This window comes from Equus przewalskii, chromosome 13, assembly GCF_037783145.1.
Source record: "Equus przewalskii isolate Varuska chromosome 13, EquPr2, whole genome shotgun sequence".
Classification (NCBI taxonomy): Eukaryota; Metazoa; Chordata; class Mammalia; order Perissodactyla; family Equidae; genus Equus; species Equus przewalskii.
The window spans coordinates 90,415,591-90,440,221 of NC_091843.1; the positions used below are offsets into that span (position 1 = coordinate 90,415,591).

General features: G+C 42.4%; 1 protein-coding gene and 1 long non-coding RNA gene across 4 annotated transcripts in view; one reads left to right on the top strand and one right to left on the bottom strand.

Moving 5' to 3' along the window:
- Positions 1-17,258, bottom strand: part of FCHO2 (FCH and mu domain containing endocytic adaptor 2) — a 115,666-nt gene extending 98,408 nt beyond the window's left edge. For all 3 annotated transcript variants that reach the window (XM_070569861.1, XM_070569860.1, XM_070569859.1), the window contains exons 1-2: positions 17,013-17,258; positions 3,228-3,319 (exon numbers count right to left, since the gene is read on the bottom strand). In XM_070569861.1, coding sequence (XP_070425962.1) covers positions 3,228-3,319; positions 17,013-17,234 — 314 coding nt within the window. In that variant the 5' untranslated portion in view covers positions 17,235-17,258. The remainder of the gene's footprint in view (positions 1-3,227; positions 3,320-17,012) is intronic.
- Positions 17,259-17,809: 551 nt separating this feature from the next.
- Positions 17,810-21,474, top strand: LOC139075185 (uncharacterized). The gene is made up of 2 exons (XR_011525326.1): positions 17,810-18,606; positions 20,346-21,474. It is a non-coding gene; the product is annotated as an uncharacterized lncRNA (long non-coding RNA).
- Positions 21,475-24,631: the final 3,157 nt, after the last annotated feature.

The following is a 24,631-nucleotide window of genomic DNA, read 5'->3' on the forward strand; positions in this document are numbered from 1 at the left end:
GTAGACAAATACATGTTGCTATATTTATACAATTTAATATTAGTGTCGTAAATGAACTATCCTAAACTCAATACAAATGAATCTCTCAAACAGTGCTGAGTAAAGGGAGTCAGACAAAAGAATACCTACTATATGATTAAACTGATATACTCAATACAAAGTTCAAAAAATAGGGATAACTTCCTTTGACAGATGATGGACAAACTGTGATATAGCCATAAATAGAATGCTACTCGACAGTAAAAAGGAATGAATTGTTGATACATGAGACAACATGGATCAATCTCAAAATAATTATAATAAGTGAAAGCACCTGACAACAGAGTACATCCTGTATGATTCCATTTATATAAAATTCTACAAAATGCAAACTAACAAGAGTCAGAAGCACATGAGTGGTTGCTTAGGGATGAGGGCATAGAGGAGGACCAGGAGGGAGAAATTACCAAGGGGATGATGAACATGTTCACTATCGTGATTGTGGTCATGGTTTCCTGAGTGCATGCATACATCAAGATGTACCAAATTGTACACTTTAAGTATGTGCAGTATACTCTATGTATTATACCTCAATAAGGCTGTTGGGAGGGAGGGAGGAGGGGAGTAGAGAAGTGAGGAGCAGGGGAGGAGAGAAAGAAAGTCTGAATGACTGAATTAGGAAGTTGTTTAACCTTTCTGGGCCCCAATTTTCTCATCTATAACCTGGGACTTAAGAGTTTTGAGAGTTAAATGAGATAATGTATGCAAAGTCCTTACTGCACAGTATATGCTTATGTGTCTATCTTTTCTTCTTTCTTTCTCATTCATTCCTTCAAGAAATATGAGTATCGGGGCTGGCCCCATGGCCAAGTGGTTAAGTTCACGCTCTCTGCTGCAGCGGCCCAGGATTTCGCTGGTTCGGATCCTGGGCGCGGACATGGCACTGCTCGTCAGGTCACGTTGAGGTGGCATCCCATGCCACAACTAGAAGGACCTGCAACTAAGATATACAACTATGTACCAGGGGGGATTTGGGGAGATAAAGCATAAAAAAAAACCCAGAAATATGAGTATCTAATTGTGCTAGGCTCTGTGCTAGGCACTAGGATACAAGAAAATACTGTATACTGTTCCCCTTATAGGGGAACATAGAAACAGAAACAAGAATGAATAATTACAAAATGTTGTAAATACAACAAAGAGATGCATGATGTTGAGAGAGATTCTAATAGGTGTTTCTGACGTAGTCAGAGATTAGGAAATGCATCCCTGGAGAAGAGACCACGTTGCTGACCTCTAAAGGATAAGCAGCCTTATCTAGGAGAAGACAGGAATAAGTACGGACCAAGCCTGGACTGGAAGAAGCCTGTCAAAAAAAATGGCCAACATCTCCAGAGAGGAAAGAATAAGGAGGAGTCCGGTGTGAGCTAAAGTTTGAAAGGTGGTTTGGGGCCAGACCACGCAGACCAATCTTAAGGGCAACAGGAAGGCTTTTGAAATGGCTTAAACAGAGGAGGTAACGAACTGATCTGTAAGCTGCAGGGGAACAAGAATGAATGTAGACAGACCAATTAGGAGCTTTTGCTGTAGTTCAGGCAAACAACAGCTCAGATCAGGGTAGTGAAGTTAGAGATTCATTCTATCAAACAATCTGTACTGAGGGCCTACTAAGGGCCAAGCACCATCTCAAGCGCAGGCGAAAGACCAATAAGCAAAAACCAAAAAATCCCTGCCCTGTGGGGTTTCTGTTCTGGTGCAGCAAGACAGAGAGACAAGTAAACAGGTCAACTATCACTCGAATAAATAAGTCAACTATCACTCCTATCAGACAGCTGTAAGCGCTACGAAGGAAAATAAAGTGGGGAGGGGAGGAGAAGGCAGGTGGTCTCACTGCCCACACGGCCACCAGGGGCTCAGACTCCGCGCAAAGAAGGGAGACCCAGGAGTCCTGGACTTCTTCTGGGGACTGACCTAAACAGGCTAACAAGCATAATGACAGCTGCCCTGATGGCCTCAGGTAGACAGTGACAGCAGTGACGTAAGCACTAGGGGAGAAGGAAGGCAAGGGGACACGCCAGGAGATGCAGAGTTCTGGGGCCTCTCCTTTCCTCCTGCCAGTGACGATGCAGAAGCCAGTGAGGGACAGCCTTCTCTGCAGCACTGGCGCTTCTGGATCCCTCTTAACTCCGTTAGAGAGGTGACAGCCGGGACAGGATGGGTCTTACAGGAAACCGCTTGTTCCCCACTTCCTAGCAGCCTGTAACTCCATGAAGGCAGGAGCTTTATCTTTATCACCATATTCCCAGAATCCAGACAAGTACCTGGCGCATAGCAGATACAGGATACAGAATATAGAAAGAATAAATGAACAGAGTATTCTACCCTAAAAGGAGAGCATCCCTATATTGTCACGGTTAAGATTTTAAATGTGGTCATACAAAAATTACCAAGTGGGGGTTACCACAAAACAGCTTTAATCAAATCAAACTGCACTGATTTTTAATAGTTTTTCAATTGACTATTATATTCTAAGAGTCTTAAAAACCATCACATTTTATAAATTTGCAGAATTTAAAAATACATATTTAGGACTTTTTAAAAATAAAAGTTATAATAATACATTACTAAACTCCAAGTTCAGAAAACTTAGTCTTTCCAAATTATTTTACTGTGTTTACTTAATGACATGTTTAAAGACATGGTAATATTTTATCCTACAAAATTAGTCAACTTTTCTATTCTATCACCTTGCTAGTACATCCAATGAAAAATATGTAGATAATATTTTGAAGTGGTGATTTGCAAACCAGGAGTTCAACACCACCACCTGGAGCCACTATTTAGCCCTCAGTGTGCAGATGACAGATAACCACTACTTTATAGTATACTTTTTTTTTTTTTGGTGAGGAAGATTCACTCTGAGCTAACATCTATTGCCAATCTTCCTCTTTTTTTTTTTTCTCACTTGAGGAAGATTAGCCCTGAGCTAATATCTGTGCCAACCTTCCTCTATTTCGTATGTGGGTTGCCACCACAGCATGGCTGACAAGTGATGTAGGTCCATACCCGGGATCCCAACCCACGAACCCAGGCCACTAAAGCAGAGTGCACCAGACTTAACCACTACACCACAGGCCCAGCCCCTCTAGTATACTTTCAAAAAGTATACTTGACTACTTCAATCCAAATCCAACTAATAAACAATCATTTTATTGTTAAATCAATTTATAAAAAAAGAAAACACATACCTTTCTCTTACAAAATCTGCCAGTTCTTTTGTTGATATCTGTCCATGTTTCATATTATGGTAAAGGACATCAAAGCCACTATTTTTTTCCCCCTAAAATTTAAAAATATTTTTAGTTTAACAAAAAAAAATCAAAATGACTTAAGAATAACCATTGTTGCTCACTGTATGCCTTTGAACTCTATCAAAGGAATACTATAAGCTTTGACAAAGTTTACAATTCATTATATATACATACACACAAATTCACACACACATGTACACACACTGTAATCACTCATAAGGGTACATTAATGAAATTCACAAATTCACACACACATGTACACACACTGTAATCATTCATAAGGGTACATTAATCAAATTCACAAATTCACACACACGTACACACTCTGTAATCACTCATAAGGGTACATTAATGAAATTCACAAATTCACACACACATACACACTCTGTAATCACTCATAAGGGTACATTAATGAAATTCACAAATTCACACACACATGTACACACTCTGTATCACTCATAAGGGTACATTAATGAAATCAAGTCTGAAATTTTAAGGAATAATATACAGCCTAATTTGAAAAGATAAACATGGGCCTGTTAGGCACATCACCAAATCCCACCTCAATTCCTCTAACAGGCAGTGAGGGAGTCCTGATCACTGAGCTCCAAGTCCGTGCTGTAAAATAACTCAATCTTGATTTCTGAGTCAGGACAGCAGGTTACTAATTACACAAGCATTGAATACCACAAAATACTTTATGATCACTAACATAAGTCTTTCAGTAAACTTGAACCAATTGAGGAGAGAGAAAGGAGATAAAATCTTAACAGAGAAGCAGTACAGTCTATTGACTAGCCCTTAACTGATGGGAAAGAACAGAACCAGACCCCTTACCCAATCCTAGAAAACCTTTCCTGCCGTCTAACCCAAGAAATGCTAAATGAGCAAGTCAGAGCAAAGAAACATTAAAAGTATCAATTTCACAGGTGAAGTAAGACTCTTAACAAACTAAGCTAACAGCTCTCTTCAAAATTAGCAGTTTTTCTCAGTGATCAGAAAATAATGAAGAACTGAATATATCTGTTGGAAATAGAAAGCAATACCGTAAGCAAGAGTTATGTAATCTGAAACCTTATTTTTCCACAGTTCACCAAAAACAGGAAACATATCATAGGAACTTCCAGTTATATTGAAGTGATCCCTAATAAAACTCATCAGCAAACAGAGCAAGTACCTAATTAGTCTGCCATACATATAATTAAATTAAAATGTCTTATTTGTAATGAGATAATATAAACAATATCCTTAGTATTTTGAACATCCATTTTCACTTATCAAGAAGAATATAACATAAAATCATAGTCTCTTATGAATTCAAACATTTCCATTTGGCTTCTACAATTTTTCATGTTTAAGATAAAGAAAAAATTTATTATCTAACTTTCATTTGTTACTTTCCATGGGTTTTTCACCCAAATTTATTCCAGCCAACATAAGAATATTGTCTGAGGTAACCGTTATCACTAGTCTACAGCAAGCAAGAGTAACACCATCATGCATATCAGTAAACAAAGCCCTGAAGGGCCAGAACCCTCGGAGAGATCCATTCCATCTGAATATAAGAGAGAAACCACACGATTAGACTGTCCACCCACTCCCACTACAGACAAGAACCTCGAACAAGCGAACTGAAACAAAACCAAACCTGAAACGTCAAACCATAAAACCCAAAGCCCAAAGCCCTCACGCCCCACAGCTCTCACCTGACACCTACTAGTTCTCACCTGCACACAATTCTCACAGCTCAGGCTACCTGGGTTCCCAACGTGCATCTGCATATTTAAAGGACAAATCAGATGAGTGGGCAGTAAAGGGCCAAACAGGCACGCAGACTCACAGAAGAAATAATATTTATCAAGCTTACAAGGGGAAGAACAAAAACCTGTCTTTTTTTAAAAGGAGCCAGACCTTTTTAAAAGGAGACTAGAACTTGGAGACCATATAGTGACTGGGGCAACAAGGTCCTGAGCACTTTGTTTCACTGTTATAGCACTGTAAACATTAAGCAATCAAGAAAAGGTTAAATTACATCTAGAAGTCTGGGTTCTTATTAAGAAGTCCTTGAAGGACTTATTTGGGAAACTCAGATATCCAAACAGCATATTACTTAAAACTCCCAATGGAGGGAATGAGGTTTCTTTGTTTACTATACAACATAGTGACAGTAACATAATATACGTTCGGAAACAGTACTGGCTACGCCATCCCTCAGGTCTTCACTTGGAAGAACAAGGAAAGCCCGTCCTATTTAAGGATGTGATGCAGAAGAAGCCTGTCTCAAACGACACTAATGACTCAACAAAACACCGCACGATTACAAATCCATTTGTCATTTCATCCTATTCTAGGGATTCATTTACTTACTGAGGTCAAAAAATATAAGTCTGACTGTAGGCACCATATTCTTTAACAATTTGACAAACCTATAACACAAATATTTATTGATCGTGAACTTTGACACAAACCAAGCAAATCATTTAACACTTCAAATGACTCATTCACTCTACACACACACATATCCACATACACATATACCATTTTTTTAAAAAGACTTGAAAGTCAAGATGTCTAAAAAAGAACCCAGGTTTTATTGTCATCTTGTCAAAAACTCACTATATAGCCTTGATAAGAGCTGGCAGGGTATTAAACACACACACATTTCGTGCATACGGAAAAAACACAGTAGGAGACGGAGCCCTGGAGCTCAGGTCTAGACTCACTCGGCTTCAGCGTCTTCACCTGCACCGAACACTGAACATTCTGGGGAAATGGGGCGAGACCACTCTTGAAACCGACTACCATAACTCATTACAATTCCGCCATCACTGAGATTACCCAGGACTTCTTTTTTACTAAGAGTACTCCATGCAGGTTCTATAACTTTTATAGTAGCCACCAACATTTTCAGTAAACACTTCTAACTCAAAGAAAGGTAAAATAACAAGAAATACCTCTGAATCATATATTCATTTTATCACCCTAAACCTTGAAGTGGATATATTCCTGTTATTTTTCAACCCCCTCCCCAAATTTTTTATTTTCAACCAAAAAAAATTCTTTTCTTAACATATTCTGGTATCTCAAGCATGCAGAACTTGCTCTTCCTTGGCTAGCTAAAAATGCATGCATGAACATAAAAGTAACTTGACAAAAAGACCTTTATTAGCAAACAGAATTACAACTGAAGATGTCTTCCAGTCTTCAATATTTTACTAAAACTGTAAATGTTCATGCCCTTTGATCCAGCAATTCTACTTTTAGAAATCTGTACCACAAAACACACACAGAGAGAATTCACTGTAGTACTGTTGATAATAGTGAAAAATCACAATCAACTCAAAAACATCCATTAACATTACTGGTTAAGTAAATGACAGTATATCCTACAACGAAATACATTGTTTTTTAAAAGACTGCAGTAAAAAAAAAAAAATGCAGATTTTTGAGTACTAATTTAAAAAATCTGCCCAAATATACTATCAGCGGAAAAAAGCAAGATGCAATTATTCATAATAGCCAAAAATAACCTAATGTTGGGGACAACCTAAATGTCCACCAACTGGCGAATGGACAGACAAAATGAGGTCTATCCACACAATGGCATAATTCAGCAATAAAAAGGAACACCAACACTGACACATGCTATTTCGGGATGAACCTCACAAACGTTCTGCTAAGTGAAGGAAGCCAGACACAACAAGCCTCACAGTGCATGATTCCATTTACACACAATGTCCAAAATATGCAAATCCGCAGAGAAAGACAGTGGCTTAGCGGCTACCTGGAGCTGAGGATGGAACAGAGCGCTGTCAGCGAACATGAGGGATCTAATTACAGGAGAGCAAAAATGTTCTAAAACTCATTTATGATAATGGTTGCACCACTCAGTAAAGTTAATTAAAAAATCAATAAATTGTACACTTAAAATGGGCAGATTTTATGATATATAAAATACATTTCTATAAGGTTTTTTTTTTTTTAAAAAAAAGCAAGGTGCAAAACAGTATACATAGTAAGATTTCATTTTCACTAAAAAAAAAGGTTGCCTACTTATCCAAAAGGAATCTGAAGGCATATACAGCAAACTGTTCACAGCAAATTATCTAGGGAAGTGCAATAATGAGCATAGAGTAACTTTCTAATAAAAAAATTAATAATAAGTCAAGTCTTTAATACAGAAGTAACAGAGTTAAAAGCTATCATAACAAGCAGTTTTAAAATGCAATTTTCTCTCAAGTATACTACAACTGCTTATAAAAATTCTGATTATCAATGGTTAGGTTTTTTTTCCTTCTGCTCTAATTTTTAGACTATTCCTTTTTTACAAAAATTTTATTGAGATACAATTCACACACCACACAGTTTGCTCATTTAAAGTGTACAATGCAATAATTTTTAAGACATTTACAAAGTAGTACAACCATCAAAACAATCAATTTTACAACACTATTGTTGCTCTAAAAAAGAAACCCAGACCCAAATAGCTAGATTTTTTAAAAGAAGGTATTTACTCATCTGTGACAAGCTTATTTCCAGCTAATTTATTCATTAGCTTAATTAACACTTAAGAGTTAAGTAAAGACAAAGAAATCTGTACACAAGTGTTCGTAATAGCCAAAAGGTGGAAACAACCAAATGTCAATCCACTAACAAACTGATAAACAAAATGTGATATAGTCATGTACTGGAATATCATTCCACCACAAAAGGAATGAAGCAGTGACACAGGCTACAACATGCATGAACTTTGAAAACATCGAGCTAAGAGAAAGAAGCCAGTCACAAAAGACCACTTACCATATGACGCCATTCATATTAAAGTCCAGAACACACAGAAAGTAGATTAGTGGGCTGCTTGGGGGAGTGAGGAGGTGAGGAAGGTGAAAAAAGGCATGGGGTTTCTTTTGGAAGTGATGAAAATGTTATAAAATTGACTGTGATGATGGTTGCACACATCTGTGAAGATTACCAAAAACCATTGAACTGTACACTTTACATGAGTGAATTGTATGGTATGTAAAATACATCTCAATAAAGTAAAAAAAAAGTTAACTAAATAATATTTTTATCCTTTTTAATCAATAAATTCTTACAGAGAAATTTTCATTATGAACTGACAAAAACAGCTATTTAACACCATTACTGGTCCAAGAAGGACAACTACAATGGAGGTGTGCGCTAAGATGGATCTTTCTCTGATTTCGATGCACTTTACAGAGAGGTAGCACTGTCACAGAACATCCACTGTGACCTGGGGAAAATAAAATCACGTTATAATCCAATATAAACAAGTATTAAGAATCTTTGTAATAATTCCTAATATGAAGTAGCAAAAAAGAAGTTTTATCCTCCTTGGAAGATCATACAGGTCCTCTAAGAGAACACAAACTTCCTGGCTCCTCTTAGGACTTGACTTTAAGAGGACTCAGGTTAACAGTTTGATGTGTCTTACTTAGTCCAGATTCCTTTTCCCATACATATAGCAGCATGTTGCCTTTTAATATGAAAATGAGATCATACTATGCACATTGTTTCGTACCTAAATTATCAATTAAACTGAAATTTGGCTGAAAAGATAATTAAGTTATAAGTAAGGTCAGCAAGTCACTGAAAATGTTCAGATTTTCTCCTGAGCTAATGTAGAGTCTCCAAGAGAGACAGCCTTGAAATTTCAAATTAAAAAGTTTGGGGCGGGGCTGGCCCTGTGGCGTAGTGGTCAAGTTCAGTGCGCTCTGCTTCAGCAGCCTAGGTTCATATATTCAGACCCCAGTTGCAGACGTACCACTCATCAGCCATGCTGTGGCAGCAACCCACATATATAATGGAGGACGACTGGCACTGATGTTAGCTCAGGGAAAATCTTCCTCAAGCAAAAAGAGAGGAAGATTGGCAACAGATCTTAGCTCAGGGCAAATCTTTCTCAGAAAAGTTAAAAAAAGAAAGGTTAAATAAGTCATCACACCTATTTTGCAAACCCAAAGGCAACTTTTTCTGGTTGATTTTATAACTTTATACTTAAAAAAATTTTTTAATAGATATAAAATACAATCTAACATATTTCCACTTGAAGAAAAAAAATGTATGTCTCTATTAACAATGCACTGAAATTCCTATTTTAACGAAAATGGAACTGTTAACATACCTGGGTTTTTAACAGCCACAAAAAGTAATGATGGAAAAGTACAAAGCTATAAACCCCAGAGATTTTAGTTAATGGTTTGAAACTTCTCCTTCAAAGAACCTTTGAAAGGCAACAGTAAATTAAACACTAAAAATTAAAACCCTGGATATTCTGCACTTTCGATGAGTCCAAGAGTTGGAAAATAGGCAGAATATAGAGTGTTTATTGGATAATCACACTATGAATTAAAAAGTTGATTTTACCTGGTACCCTTTTTAATTTTTAAAAAAACTTGGAGGGGGAAGAGAAGGGTCAGGAGGTGCAGCCGCATGAACAGCAGAAACACGTCTAATCTTCTCAACTCCAGACCACCTCAAGAATAAACCCCTCAGCACCACCACTCCCACCTCCCACACCGGCCCTTAACTCTCCTTCTTACTGACACTCAGATCACCTCAGGCGAGTCACTGCAAAACACAACACTGACCTGTGTTTGATAAGAGTCTCACCCTATCCTGCCTTCTCTGAAAAACACAGCTTAAAACATTTCACTAATTCTGAAGACATCTTTTTTCTTTGAAGAATGGCCCCTCTGGTGGAGAACATTCTAGACACTTTTCATGGCAATTCAACAAATACGCACTCACAGCCCTCCACTGCCATTCTGGCCTTGAAAACCGCTAGAAAGAACAGGATGAAATAAATGCAAGCCGTTTTTCTACAAGTAAACAGGACATTCGACCACAAGTGACAATCTCTTCCAGTCAGTGTTCTACTCATACACTGAAATTTCCACACAGGATCACTAAAACTGTTCTGCAGCGCTATCGACCGGCAAGATATCGCCAAGGCAGAAAACGGTGATTAAGGACGCAGAATGAGCAGTGCTCAACAGTCAGAACTACCTGGTGCAGGTACAAAAGTCGCTCAAACACACCTGTTGGTGGAGTGAAGGAAATAAATCTAATCACATTAAAAAATCTCTCTCACCTCTCAGACGCTCCTCCCCCTTAAACGACAACTTTCATCTTTTCAGTTGTGATTCACCTCTTTCACTTAGCTAAGTCCCTAAAGCCATCTAAATAGGTATTACATGGACTCAACAAAAACAGCAGACACAAACACTTGTAAGATCATTTTTTCTTATCTTTCAAATTTTCTGTAATATTCTATAAGTGAATGCAATTTGCATTACTTTCAAAACAAAAAAAAATTCCAGCTTTCTCAAAAACTCTTCAATCTATGCTTGCAAAAACAGAGAAGGCTACCTTCTTAAACTGGCATCTTGTTCACATTAATATGTAAATATCCAGTCCTCATAATTCATAAATGGAAAAAGCAAAACAAAAATTGGAAGTAACCTAAATGTCCAAGCGGGGAGTGGTCAAAAATATTACGGCCCATCCATTCCATGGAAACCTACAGAGTCACGGAAAATATTTTCAAAGAATACTTAATAGTATGAGAAATATGCTTGCTAGTAATATCATTTGAAAATAACAAGACACAAAACAATACAGTAGAACCACTTTGAATTTTGTGTTTCTAAAGAAAATGTTAGAGGACAGAGGAAAAGGCTTTAGATAGTTTTTATTTTTTCTGCATTCTTCCGTGTTTCCCCTATCACATAATAATGCTTATAATTAAAAAGGAAAACCATCTTCACCGGCTGTTGTTACAATCAACTACAAACTAACACTGCTTAGTTTTAAGGCCCCAGCAGCACCAACTTACTTTACTTACAGCGCACCTTCCTCTCTTCCCTGAAGTCAAGGACGTGGGCTTGTCATCTCTCCCATAACTGACTCCTGCAGTTCCATCAAGGAGCATGTGCCCAATGGAACTGACGGAACTGCGTGCCTCAACTTCATCACAGCTCACTAATCACTTCTTGATGTGATCCTCTCTGACTCCGGTCGTTCCAGCAACATTCTCTAGCATCTTTACCAATAGAAATAATTACAGGTCTCAGCTGCTGCTGTGCTGTTTTGTTTCTCCCCACATCTGACCAACTTATTATCTCTGTGGACCAGATTGCACCTAAAATTCTTCGAACTCTAATATTCTTTAATTTTTCCACACTAAGTAAATTTAAAGCCAAGCCCTCATTCCCTTTCCTTTATAAGTCTCCAAAGCACCATATTTGTATATAGATTTATTAGGGTGCTTCTGTTAACTGTTCTAGAATTATGAAATCAGACAGGATAATCTCAGGAGATACGCCATGACTCAAAAAACTACTTCCAAAAGGCTTATGCTAACCAAATGTGCAGGATGACACAAGCACACCTGTTCTCCCATGCTTTTGCCGAAATAACTGAAGTCGTTCTGAAAGGATTAGACCATTTAGATTTAGGGTCTAGGGCCAGAAAAGAACCCAGACAGCAAATTTTTATCCTTTTCATGTCAATGCTCTAAAATCCTTCCTCTGAATTGAACTTATGCAGACTAAATCAGTGTCAATTTCTCATTTTCAAATTTCACCTACCATTAAGGCAAAAATACAAAACAATCCACCCCTCCAAAAATCAAAGGGCCTCGCTATAAAATTTAGTGCCATCGAAAATACTCTAGTTTTATAATACCTACCTGTCAAGTCTACTTGAACTACAGATAAATCTGTAGTTTGCATTTTCACAGCTTGCTGCAGTTGAATACAATGCGGTCGGGCAATAGGGCCTGGCTAACTGGCTAACAGTTCTACATTTTAACTTACTGTATGTTATTTGCTTGTATATACATAGATTATCTCTGGAAAGTTACATAACTAATTGGTAACAGGGATTGCCTTTGGGGAGATCTTGACGGCTGGAGAGAGGGAGGGAGATTTTCTACTGTATTCTCTTTTGTACCTTTTGAATAATGAACCATGTAAATTTTGCAAAATATACATACATACATGTTTTTTAAATCCAAAGGGATCATACTTTAAGCAGGTAGCCCAAACTACAATATTTGGAAATTTCAAGTAATAAAGAGAAAGTTTATATTCTAGGTTTATATGGTCACCTCAACTAGTTTTCTAAAGCTACATATTTTTTAATTTTCCTATGGATAAATAACCCCAAAGAATATGGGGGGGGCATGGTTGTTAGTCTCTCATCTGTGATACCAAATTTAGATTAATCAAGCAAAAATATAATGTTTTGCATTCCAAAGTCCTATTAATAACAATTCCAGGGGCCAGGCTGGTGACGCAGCGGTTAAATGCGCACATTCCACTTCAGCGGCCCAGGGTTAGCAGGTTCAGATCCTGGGTGCGGACATGGCACCACATGGCACGCCATGCTGTGGTAGGCGTCCCACATATAAAGTAGAGGAAGATGGGCACAGATGTTAGCTCAGGGCCAGTTTCCTCAGCAAAAAGAGGAGGATTGGCGGCAGATGTTAGCTCAGGCCTAATCTTCCTCAAAAAAAAAAAAAAATTCCAGATTTTTAAAAAACATTTTAATCCTCTCAGTTTATCCATGTAACGACAGATCAAATTTTGGATATACAACCAAGTGTTCCAATTTTGTTTAAAAGTAAAGTATGACAATACCAGTGAAATCAATAGACAAATGAAATGAGACTTCTGTACTGGTTAAACAGTAAGAGAAATATGGAAAAACTTCAGGATAAAAATACCTAAGATAATTGTTGTTCATTCATTCCTGATGCGTTGGCTGGAGATAATCTTTAGAAAAAGTCACCTAACTAAAAATGCACATCATGCACAAATATACATCATGACGTGATGTACACTAAAGTATACTTGGTGTCTTTGGGAGAATGCTTCAGATCTTACACAGATTGGGATTATTACGTAAAATGAGATTTATAAGGTATTTAAATCAAGTATATTGTCCCCTTAAATAATTATCATCTATGAAATCTATTTCTTAAAAAAAATTGTTTTTTAAATCCTGAATTAAATAATCTGGACTTATATAAAAATACAAAGCCAAGTTATGTTTACATAGATGACAGCAAGAGTATTATAAACTAGTGCTCAACTCTGAGAAAGCAGCAGCACACAGACACTTCCTCATTGGAATGTTTGTCAATAGCTTTTTAAAGTTACATAATCTTTTGAAGGGCTAACAGCTGTTTTCATATATTAAAGCAGCGGTGTGGATTTCTGCTATCAAAATTATTTTTGCTGCCCAATTTTAATAGAAAAGAAAAACATTTTCTACTTGATTATCAATGGCACTATACTTTGTGGCAAAAACTGACTTATCAACAACAAAACACCTGTTGTGTAGGAAGTTTTGAATAGTTTTCCTCTTCAAAATGTAGTTATTAAGTAAAGGAATTTATAACGTAGCATATAGCTTTAGTTAAGAAAAACTCTAAAGAAAAAGGCAGGATGTGCTGCTTTCAAAAGAGCTTGAAGACAGTTTCAATGATTCAAACTTTCCTCTAACAAAATGCCACAACAAAAAGGTTTGTCTTTCCATACGTACGGGACAAAAACAATTAACAGGTTGTTTGGTTAGAAACCTAGAACTTTAAAGGTTCCCATTACCTCACTTTGACAAGTTTTATTTTGTTTTGACAGTGCCACTTTAAATATTAGGGGAGAAAAGTGAAACTAATACTGTAAGTTCTCTATTTTAAAAAATTATTTTATAAATGATCCTGAAATATGTAAATTCCAAGTTGTTTTAAACAGACAGCTATAAAATTCTCAAAAGGTATTTAGTTTTTAGACTTTCCCAGTTCATTTAGCCCTCCTTTGGAGACTTTTAAGCTCCAGTTGAGAGATTTCAGCCTAAATTCCAGGCTTGGAAGTAAAATAAAATACAGCCTACTTTAACCGCTTGCACTCAGTAGCAGAAGTGAAGGCCAAGACTGAAACACAAATTAAGACTTAAGATTCTCTAGATTTCAGACATCCAAATTTATTCCTATTCCTCATTAAGAGGGACAAACAAGGGGTGCACAAAAACTGATACAAAATGTTTGTATAACAAACACATGGATAAGAACAGATTACTGGTTACCCAAGGCAAAGGGGATGGCAGGGGAGGGCAAAGGGGTAAAGCGACAGATGATCACGGATGTCCCTATGGTGACAGATAAAAACTAGACTACTGGGGTGAGCACGATGCAGTCTATACAGAAAGTGATATATAATAATGTACACTCAAAGGTACACACTGTTATAAACCAATATGACCTCAATAAAATAATTAAATTTTTTTAAATGTTCATTTCAGCATTATTCATAATAGCCAAAAACACCAAATAAGGCTATGTTCAAAGCTCAATTAACAGAAAACAAATGATAACTTTAAAATGTTAATGTGCAATTTGGAATTAAGTTAGCAAACTTCAAAAACACACTCATGGCATCAAAAAATATGCAAAACATTTATGAAAGTCAACTTTTAAATGATCCTTATAAAAGTTTCATAAATTGCCATCATAAAAACTAAAGTCTAAAATTGATAAGCTAAACCTAAAATTCATATGGAAACGCAAGGGACTCAGAACAGCCAAAACCATATCGAAAAGGAACAACAAAGTTGGAGAGCTCACACTTTTCTATTTCAAACTTACTACACAGCTACTATAATCAAAACAGTGTGGTTCTAGCACAAGGATAGATAGTGGAATACAAATGAAAATCCAGAAATAAACCCACGTATCTATGGTGAACTGACTTTCAACAAGGGTGCCAAGACAATTCAACAGAGAAAGGCCTTTTCAACAAAGGGTGCTGGGGCAACTAGATACCCACGTGCAAAAGAATGAAGGCGTAGCTCTTCCTTGCACCATACACAAAAATCAACTTCAAATGGCTCACAGAAGGCCCAAATGTAAGAGCTAAACTCTCCAACTCGTAGAAGAAAATACAGGAAGAAATCTTTGTGATTTTGGCTTAGGAAAGATTTCTTAGATACAACAACAAAAGCCTAAGTGATAGGAAAATTAGATATATTAGACTTAATCAAGACTTTATCAAAATTTAAAACTTCTGTGCTTCAAAGGACACCATCAAGAAAGTGAAAAAGATAACATACAGAATGCAAGAAAATATTTACAAAATTGTATATCTGATAAGAGACATGTACCCAGAATATAAGAAGAACTCTTACAACTCAATAAAAAGACAAATAGCCCAATTCAAAAACGGGCAATGTATTTAAACAGATATTTTTCCAAGGAAAATATCTAAATGGGCAACAAGCACATGAAAAGACGCTCGACATCATTAGCCATCAGAGAGATGCAAATCAAAACCACAATGAGATACACTTCACACTCGTCCACTATAATAAAAAAGACAGATGATAAGCGCTGTTGAACACGTGGAGGAACTGGAACCCTCAGGTACCGCTGGTGAGACTGTAAAATGCCACGGCCACTTTGGAAGACAGTCTGGCAGCTCCTCAAAACGTTAAACAGAGTTATGACTCGACCCAGCAGTTCCATTCCCAAAAGAAATGAAAACCTATGTCCTCACAACAACTTGTACAAAAATGTTCACGGCAGCATTATTCCTAACAGCCCAGAAGCAGAAACAAGCAAACGTCCATCGCTGAGGAATGGATGAGTAAACTGTGGTATACGCATAACATGGAATCTTATTTGGCCATAAGATGGAATTTAAGCACTGATGCTTAATGATGATTAAGCCACATCAAGGATGAACCCTGGAAACATGCTAAGCGAAAGAAGCCAGTCACAAAGGACCACATACACGCCCCCATTTACAGGACACGTCCAGAACAGGCAAATCTGTCGAGGCAAACATCTAGACAGGAGCTGCCAGGGCTCAGGGAGGGGAAGGGAGGAGCCACTGCTAATGGGGACAGGCATTCTCTGAGCAGATGAAACTGTTCTGAAATTGATCGTGGTCATGTCCGCACAACTCTAGGAACACGAACAACCCTTCAAGTGTCCAGTTAAATGGATGTACTGTATGGTATGTGAATGGTGCCTCAATAAAGCTGTTAAAAAAAAAAAAAACCTAAGGTCTAGGATCCACGCAGCTCGCGGAAAACAAGGACTACTGAAGGCAAACAACGATGAACTGATCGCTCACTAAGCACGTCCACCCTCGAGACGCCCAGAAATAAGAGTTCAGGACACAGTCCTGTTCGCCGAGAAGCCGCCCCTTCCATCCTCCTAAGGGTCGCCGACGCGGCCCCGCGGGTACCTGCGACGGTCCGGACGCGCGCGCCCCACCGGGGCCACCTGAGCGCGCCGGCCCCTCCCGGCGGGCCGCCCGGGGTCACGGCGCGAGCGCCGCCACGGCCCCCGCCCGCGCGCTTTGTGAGCAGGCCCCGCGGCGGGCCGGGCGGCGCGGGCTGGAGGCCGGGGGCTCCGCGGGGCCGGGGCCGGGCCGGGCCGCCCGGCGTCCGAGCGCGCCCGCAGCCGCAGCCCGGGCCCGCGTCCGCCGCCCGGCGCTTTGTCCCGCGGGGGCCGCGCTGACAGGGCCGCGAGGCCAGCGCCAGCCCGCCGCCCGCTTCCTGCGGCTCCGCGCCGCTCCCGCGCCCGCGCCCGCTCCCGGCGGGCGGGTCCCCGACGCCCGCGCCCCCGAGCCGCCGCCGCGGCAGGCCGAGGGCAGCGCAGGGACCGCGCCGGCTCCCCCGCCCTCGTCTTACCCAGAAACTCTCCACGAAATGCGCCATGACCATCGCGCCGCCGCCGCCTCGCCCGGTTCCGCGCCGCCCGCCGCCGCCGTGTAAACACGGGCCCGGCCCCCGCGCCCCCGCCCCGCGCCGCGCCGCTGCCGCCGCCTTCCTCCCGGAGACCGGCCCGCACCCTCCAGCGCGCATGCGCCACCTAGCGGCCGCGGGGCGCCCGAGCGGCGCCCGACCGCGCATGCGCCGCGGGCCCCTCCCGGGCGCCGTCGCTTCCTCCGTGCCGGCGCGGGCGCGGCGGCGCGGAGCGCTCTGTCGGGAGTGAGGAGGCGCGGGCGCTGCCCGGGGCCGAGGGGCGCCGAGCCCTGCTCACCGCCGCCTTGAGGGGCCGGGGCACCCCGCCCGGGCCAGCGCGCCTCGAGCCACCGGGGCGACGCTGGGACCGTGGTCAGCAGGGTGCCCTTCCCCGACGGGGACGGAACCCCGACGGCGTCCGGGCCGGAAGGGCGGGCGCCCCGGACCGCGAACCTCCCCGCCGGGCAGTTTAGCAGGAGAGGCCTCCCAGGGCCGTTCACACAGGCCCGCGGTTCGCTTAGCAACTCGCGCATTTTGGAAAAAGAAGTGTCCCACGCCTCGTCCCAGCGGAGGCGGGGGAGCGCGTGCGCCCTCGCGGGGAGGCCGGGGTGCCCCCCGGCGGCAGCCCCGGACCTGCGGGCCCTGCGACGGCCCCGGGGAGGCTTCGTGTGGCCGCCCCTGCGCGTGCGCGTCACACGGCTCGCGGGTGGCGACCCCCGACGCGCACCGCCCGGGAGACTGTTCTCGCCCTCGAGAGGGAGGACCACGCAGGGCCCTCCGCGTGGATGCTGCTGTCACGTGTTTGTTGACTCGGGGAGAATCGGATGCTGGGCCTGCGAATGTGTCTCCCTGAGAGGCTCTTTCAGAAATGCACGGGCGCGGTGCTGAGACACCTGGGATTGGCTGTCACACGATGCGCTGAGCGAGGGGACGCACGGGGCCCGCAGCTCGTCGTCCTTGGAGCTGGTGATGGCCCCACGGCGCTACCCCGTCCTCCTCTTGGACGCATTTGCGCTTCCCTTTAAAAAGTCTTCATAACATTCACACCCAGTTCCGGGGAAAGACTTCGAAATTTGCTACGGTTCTCCCAGCCGTTAGTCTCGCCCTATCTTTCTTGATGCTGAAAAAGTTCTTTAAAAAAACGCAGTCATCTAGATCACCCTGCAGATGAGCTTGGCATTAAATTCCCGGGATCACTAAGCTCTACCCGCTTAGACCCGGGCAGGAGAGGCCCCTGTCCTGGACCCCACGCTTTGAAGGACCTTACATACCGCAAATACATCGATTTATTAAAAACACGGGGGCCTCGGCCACTCCTGGTCTGATGCTGAACCCTGGCCCACAGCCATAAGTGCCCTCTCCCTGGACCAACACTGTCCCGGCCTCTGGGAAACACTTCTTCATGTCTCTTGTCCTTTGTCTTCAAAACAAAAGGTGGAACCCGGAAGCAGTGAGGATCTGTGGGTGGGACAGCTGGCCTGGGCAGACAGAGGCTGCTGTGGAGTCCGGGTGGGATTTGAGCAGCAAAGCGCTTAAATAGGTAAGAGGAACACGTAAGTTAACTTGTCATCCTTCTTCTCAGCTTGAAAGCAATAGATTCTTGCATGACAAAGTGGGGGTTTGTACAGCAGAGTGATGTCGGGCCTAGATTTTCCTTTCCCTTAGCGCTTCAGTTTGTGGCTTTGCTGCTGATCATTGAGCACAGTATTCAAATAGTTGCCCATGGTACACTGGCCTCCTTTTGTACTCCTGTTACCTCTGGTCCCATAAGCATTAGAGGCAGGCCTGCCATGAAGATAAATATTCTGTGTGTTCCAGGTATTTACAAGGTTCATTAGGGCCAAAACACCATATGCTGTAGTTGCCTGGTATTTAAATTGTGGGACTTGACAGTAAACAGTGATTAAGGTGACTAAATTTCAGACAAGGTGGTGTAGTGAAACAAGAATGTTGGTGGGATCTGCCTCCTGTCCTCCGTGGGGCGGTTTCCGGGGAGGCACGTGGGCTCTGGCAGAGCACAGATAACGCCCCATGCCGGGCGCTCCCTCATAGGCCTTGGAGCACTTGTGCCCCACACGCTTAGCCCTTGCTTATCCGACACATTCTGAAATTATGAAAAACTGACATGGGTGACAACCGTGTTCCACCGCTGCCTGTAACACCTGGCGCTTAATGGTCACTTAGGAAACGTCCAGCGAAAGAGTGAATGCATGATTGGGCCCATCACAGATGTGCCACGGGGGTTGACGCTCTGCGTATGCGACAACGCCGCTCTCCTTTCCTCGTGCTCTTCGTTGGTGCCACATCTTAGAGCTTGTAAAATGTCGTCATTTCAGTTCTGCTTGATTTAATTTTCTCACACGACTTTTTAAATATTTTCAAAAGAATTCTTTTGGGCTTGAGTATATTCCTTAAAGGATAAGCTACCTTTTGGAATAAAAATAAAATAAAATTGGGGCTGGCCCGGAGGTCGAGTGGTTAAGTTCGTGCGCTCCACTTCGGCGGCCCAGGGTTTCACCGGTTTGGACCCTGGGCGCGGACACGGCACCGCTCGTCAGGCCATGCTGAGGTGGCGTCCCACATGCCACAACTAGAAGGACCCACAACTAAAATATGCAACTCTGTACTGGGGAGATTTGGGGAGGAAAAAGCAGGAATAAAGAAAAAGAAGATTGGCAACAGTTGTTAGCTCAGGTGCCAATCTTTAAAAAAAAATAAAATGGAAATAGTAGGATTCAAGATTGGCTCTCACAGGAGATCTCCTTTTGGGAAGGGGCCCCTAAATAATCTGGCCTTCACTTTTGGGTGCCTCCACCACCAGATTCGTCTCCCTCTTTAAGATCTCTCTCTATACCTGCCGTCAACATGTTGGCTTCCAGGGAACGCCTTTGGTCCCAGTTAACTCTGGCCCACGCACACTCCTTATAGCCCAAAGCCAACCTGAACTGCAGAAACATAACTTGATAAGTGGTAGCAAATAAGAGAGGAGAAATTAACACAAAATAAACTGAGTCTAAATTCTCTGGTTTACAAAATATGGCTCATCTCCAAGTTTTGTAGGCAAGGCACCCAGAGAACTTCCCCCTTTTCATTCCTAGTTTGATTTCCCGTTTTCAAGCCTAGGTTCACAGCACATTAGTCAACATTTAGTTACAAAGGCCATTTCCTCATTACTTCGTTTAAAACTAGTTCTATTCCAAAAGAGTTGGCATAAAGTGGAACACGTTTTCTCGTTTATTTTCAATGTAGTTTTGCAAATGTACTTCCACTTGTTTCCAGGGTGAGAGGCAGAGAAGAAGCTCCTATAAACCTCTCCAGTTTCCTGCTGATTTCTTCAGGGGGCGGCGTCCTGTGTCAGAGCAGTACTCCTCTGTGCTCATCTTGCACTTGGCCAAAACAAGGGGTGAAGAAGCTAAGCTCGGTTAAAAGGCAGAAGAGAAACAGGCAGATCCCTGAAGTCCGCTGTTCTCCTGTTTTCCCCTACCCGATAGCAGCATATTAAAAGCATAAGCTTCCTGCAAAACTGAAAGAGAAGCCAAAGCTTTGCAGATGGTACCCAGGCAGAGGGCCAGGAGGTAGAAACAGGCTCATCAAGCCCCAGAGGGGAGCTAAGTCGCGCCGTCCACACGCTCCAGGTTCAGCGCTGCTGGTGAGGCGCCCCTTCCTTCCTTCTCTCCTGAGAAACCGGGCCTGCCTCCTCCCTGACGGGGCATCATTGCTTCCTCCACAACCAGGCGTGCTTGCCTGAGGACTCGCCGACCTCGCTGTCTGTCAGAGAAGCACAAAGACACCTGGTAGGTTGTTCGGGGATTTACAGTGCTAGTGACCAAAGGGTGCCCAATGTGGGTTCAAAAATAAGAAAAGAGAAATTCCTAAATTACAGGAAGGCACGAAGGTGATGATAATGTGAAAACATACCAAATGTTGGTCATTGGTGTTAAGTGGAAAGGCAGAAGATGACATGGAAAATACATTAAAATGACAAATACCTAAAAATATGCACTTCAATGGACAAAATCAAAAGAAAACATGGAAAAATGTATATGTGTTAGCATGGTGAGATTATGACAAGTATTAAACATTTAAAACTTATTTTAAGGTAATAACATTGTATGATTTAAAGAGTAATCACTCTTCCTTGTTTTTGTTTGAATGTAAACGTAAGGGAGCCAAAGCTTCCTTCAGCCCTTCATTCTCTCTCCTTTCTTTCGTTGATTCGGGCAATAGACAGTTACTGAGCACTTGACTACAGTGGAAAGACTGTCTCTGCCCTTAAGGAATTCGCAATGTAACGTAGACTCATGATGAAGAAGACAATAGAGATGATGACATTACAAAATAATGTGCCTGGAAGAGCACCTGGCATATACTTGGTGACCAATAAAAATTTATTAAATGAAAAAATAAATGAATCAATGTTCATTCTGAAGGGTAACCTCAAAGAAATTCAATTTGTACTTTTTTCTTTCTTTTTTTTTTTTTTTTTTGTTTGCAAGGAAAGTGACAGGAAATTGCCCTAGGTTCACTGAGGGGCTTGGGGGTCCATGGGGTAGTGGAGTCCAGAGCAGCTTCTGAAACTCAGTGCTTCTGAGGCCAGCTCACCCCCCAGGAGGTGGCCGTGTGTGGGCACTGGAAGAACAGAGCACTAGGGATCGTAATCGCAGGAGCCCAGGAGAAGAGGCACCCTTGCTGAGCTCAGAGTGGAGGGAGTGGGCTTGGTCTCCCTCGAAGGCTCACTGAGGCCTGGCCCGGGATCTGAGTCAGCAGTGGACCAGCATCCTCTGCACACCGAGTGGCACCAGATTTCGGCAGTAACACAGTGTACCAGTAAGACGCATAGCCCCTGAGTTTCTTGAACACCTGAGGGGAAGGAGGGAGCCCCAGTCATCCATCTATGTAACAGACGTTCATTAAACACCTATATTAAGCTGGGCCCTCTTGTAAACACGGGATATAATAACGAGACAAATAATTTAGCTGCTCTCATGACACAGTGTGGGAAGACAGGCCATAAGGATGTAAATGAATGAGAGCCTTTTGGACAGTGACACATGCTATGAAGTATAGTCGAGATAGACGTGGTGGGGAGAGGGGCTCCTTCTCTACCTAGAGTGGTCAAAAAGGCCTCTCTGAGGAAGTGACATTTGAGCAGAGACCTGAGTGAACCAAAAGAAACAGCCAGGAAAACATCTGCAGAGAGGTCCAGAGGTAGCAGTGAGCTTGATATTTTAAATAAATGAGAAGGAGGCCAGTGTAGCTGGAGTGCGGTGATAAATAAAAGACCAGAGAAGAGGTCTGAGAAGGAGGCAGAGTCAAGTCGAGGGGAGGGAGGCTGGGTCCTTGTCTAAGTGGCAAAGGAAGACAACGGCATGTTTGAAAAGCAGCAGAGATATTTGATTTATGTTTAAAATGACCGAATTGACTGCTCTGTGCAAAGGGATTGGAGAGAGGGCAGTAAGTTGGAAATTACTCAAAAGACAGATGTAATAGTCCTGGCAAGAGAAGATGGTGGCAGGGCCCAGGCAACAGTGGTGGAAGTGGTAAGAAGTGATCAGGCTCAAGATGTATTTTTGAATGTAAAGCTGACAGAATTTGCTAATGGATTGGCTGTGGGGTGTGAAGGGAAGAAAGAAATCAAGGACGATCCTAGGAGTTGCATGCGAGCGGCTAGGTATATAATGGTGCCACAGAGATGGAAAAGATAGGGAGAGCAGCTGATTTGGAGAAGGGGACGCAAGGGCTCCGTTTTGCACATGTTAGGTTAGAGGTGCCTGTTGGAAATCCAAGTGGAAATGTCTGTCAGGCAGTTGGCTATATGATTTTGGAGCTCAGGACAGAGGTTGGATTGAAGACATAAATTTGAGGGTCACCAACACATTTAGATGAGACTTGATGAGACCACGTGGAGAGAGAGAGAGGCTATTGAGCTGAACAAAGAGCTCTGGGGCACGTCTACACAGGGAGGTCAGAAGTGGATGAGCCAGCAATGGAGATTAATGAAAAGCAGCAAAGCAGAAGAAAGGCCCGGAAAAGGGGAGACGCTGAAGCCAAGAGAGTATTTTAAGAACTGGTCAATGGGTGACAAATACTGAGAAATGACCCCTGGATTTAGCAGACTGGAGGGAGCCTTGGCATGGTTGATTCTCTGAAGTGGTGGAGATATACAGCTGATTGCAGAGGGTTGAAGAGAGAAGGGGAAGTCAATAGGCAAGAGTAGACAACTGGTTCAACAAGCTTGCTGTGAAAGGGGCAGGGACATAGGCAGACATCGAAGGGAAGGAAGGATGAAAGGGGAGCAGCATTCAGATGGGCAGCGATGGGTCACGTTGGCTGCCGGAGGGAGTGAGCCAAAGAGAAGGGAGGGGGATCATTGTAGAAAAGCAGTGCTTGAGGAGAAGAAAGGACATGGGGGCCAGAGTAAAATCAGAGCTTCAGGAGAGTGTTTCTAGATTTCCAGCTGATAAGTAGAATAGGATCTTAATCCATTCGTTGGAAAAAATAACCAGAACTGCGTGTGTAATTTTAGTTCTGCATGGCAAAAGCACCTCTTCCGTATGATCTCACTGAGTCTTCTCATCAACCCTGTGGGGTCACCACTGCTGTTATCCCACTTGTACAGAGGAGAAGATGCGCTCCAGGAGAATAAGTTGCCCAGTTTACACAACTAGTAAGTGGTTAACCTGCGGTAAACTACTGCTAAGAGAGGCATGAACTGTGTTACAAAGGAAGAGAAGTGAAGCCTCATCTATGGAACAAGTCAGAAGAAGATGAGGGGCCCCGGGTGAAAGTTAAACTCACCCCCCAGGGCTCACATTGAGGTTTGTTTTTCTAACTCAGGTCTGGTGTCCATCGGTTGCCACGTTCTTTCCGTGAAGTCCCTTCCTTGTTTACTGTCTCTCTAAGTCGAGTGTTCTAAGTGGATGTGAATGCTAACTAATAAGGACCCCATAAAAATTTCAAGCATGTTTATTTACATGTTACTGTTAAAAAAAATCTTTTCTCGCTTCACCATCAGTTCCGAAACATGCAAGAAATCTAATTGCCCCAAAACTCAGATTCTGGGGCTGGCACAATGGCTGAGTAGTTAAGTTCCCCAGTTTGGATCCTGGGCACAGACCTACACACCACTCATCAAGCCATGCTGTGGCAGCATCTCACGTAGAAGAACTGGAATGATTTACAACTAGGACATAAAACTACGTACTAGGGCTTTGGTGAGGAAAAAAAAAAAAAAGAGGAGGATTGGCAACAGATGTTAGCTCAGGGCCAATCTTCCTCACCAAAAAAAAAGAACACCCAAAACCCCTCAGATTCTAATCAAATCTAGGGCTGTCCCACCCTAAACAGGACATCTGGTCACTGTCTTAGAAACCTGTCCCTTTTTACAGGCAGAAGAAACAGACAACCAGATCAGCCTGTAGACGTGACTGCAGTGTTCTCTACCGAATCCTTAAGAATTCTGACAACTCTTTGTGGGGAGACAGCTGGCTGGATCCAAAGGGGATGAAGTAAACTTTCGTTCCTGCCTCATGACTCCACAGGATGACACCTGCCCTGACATTTTT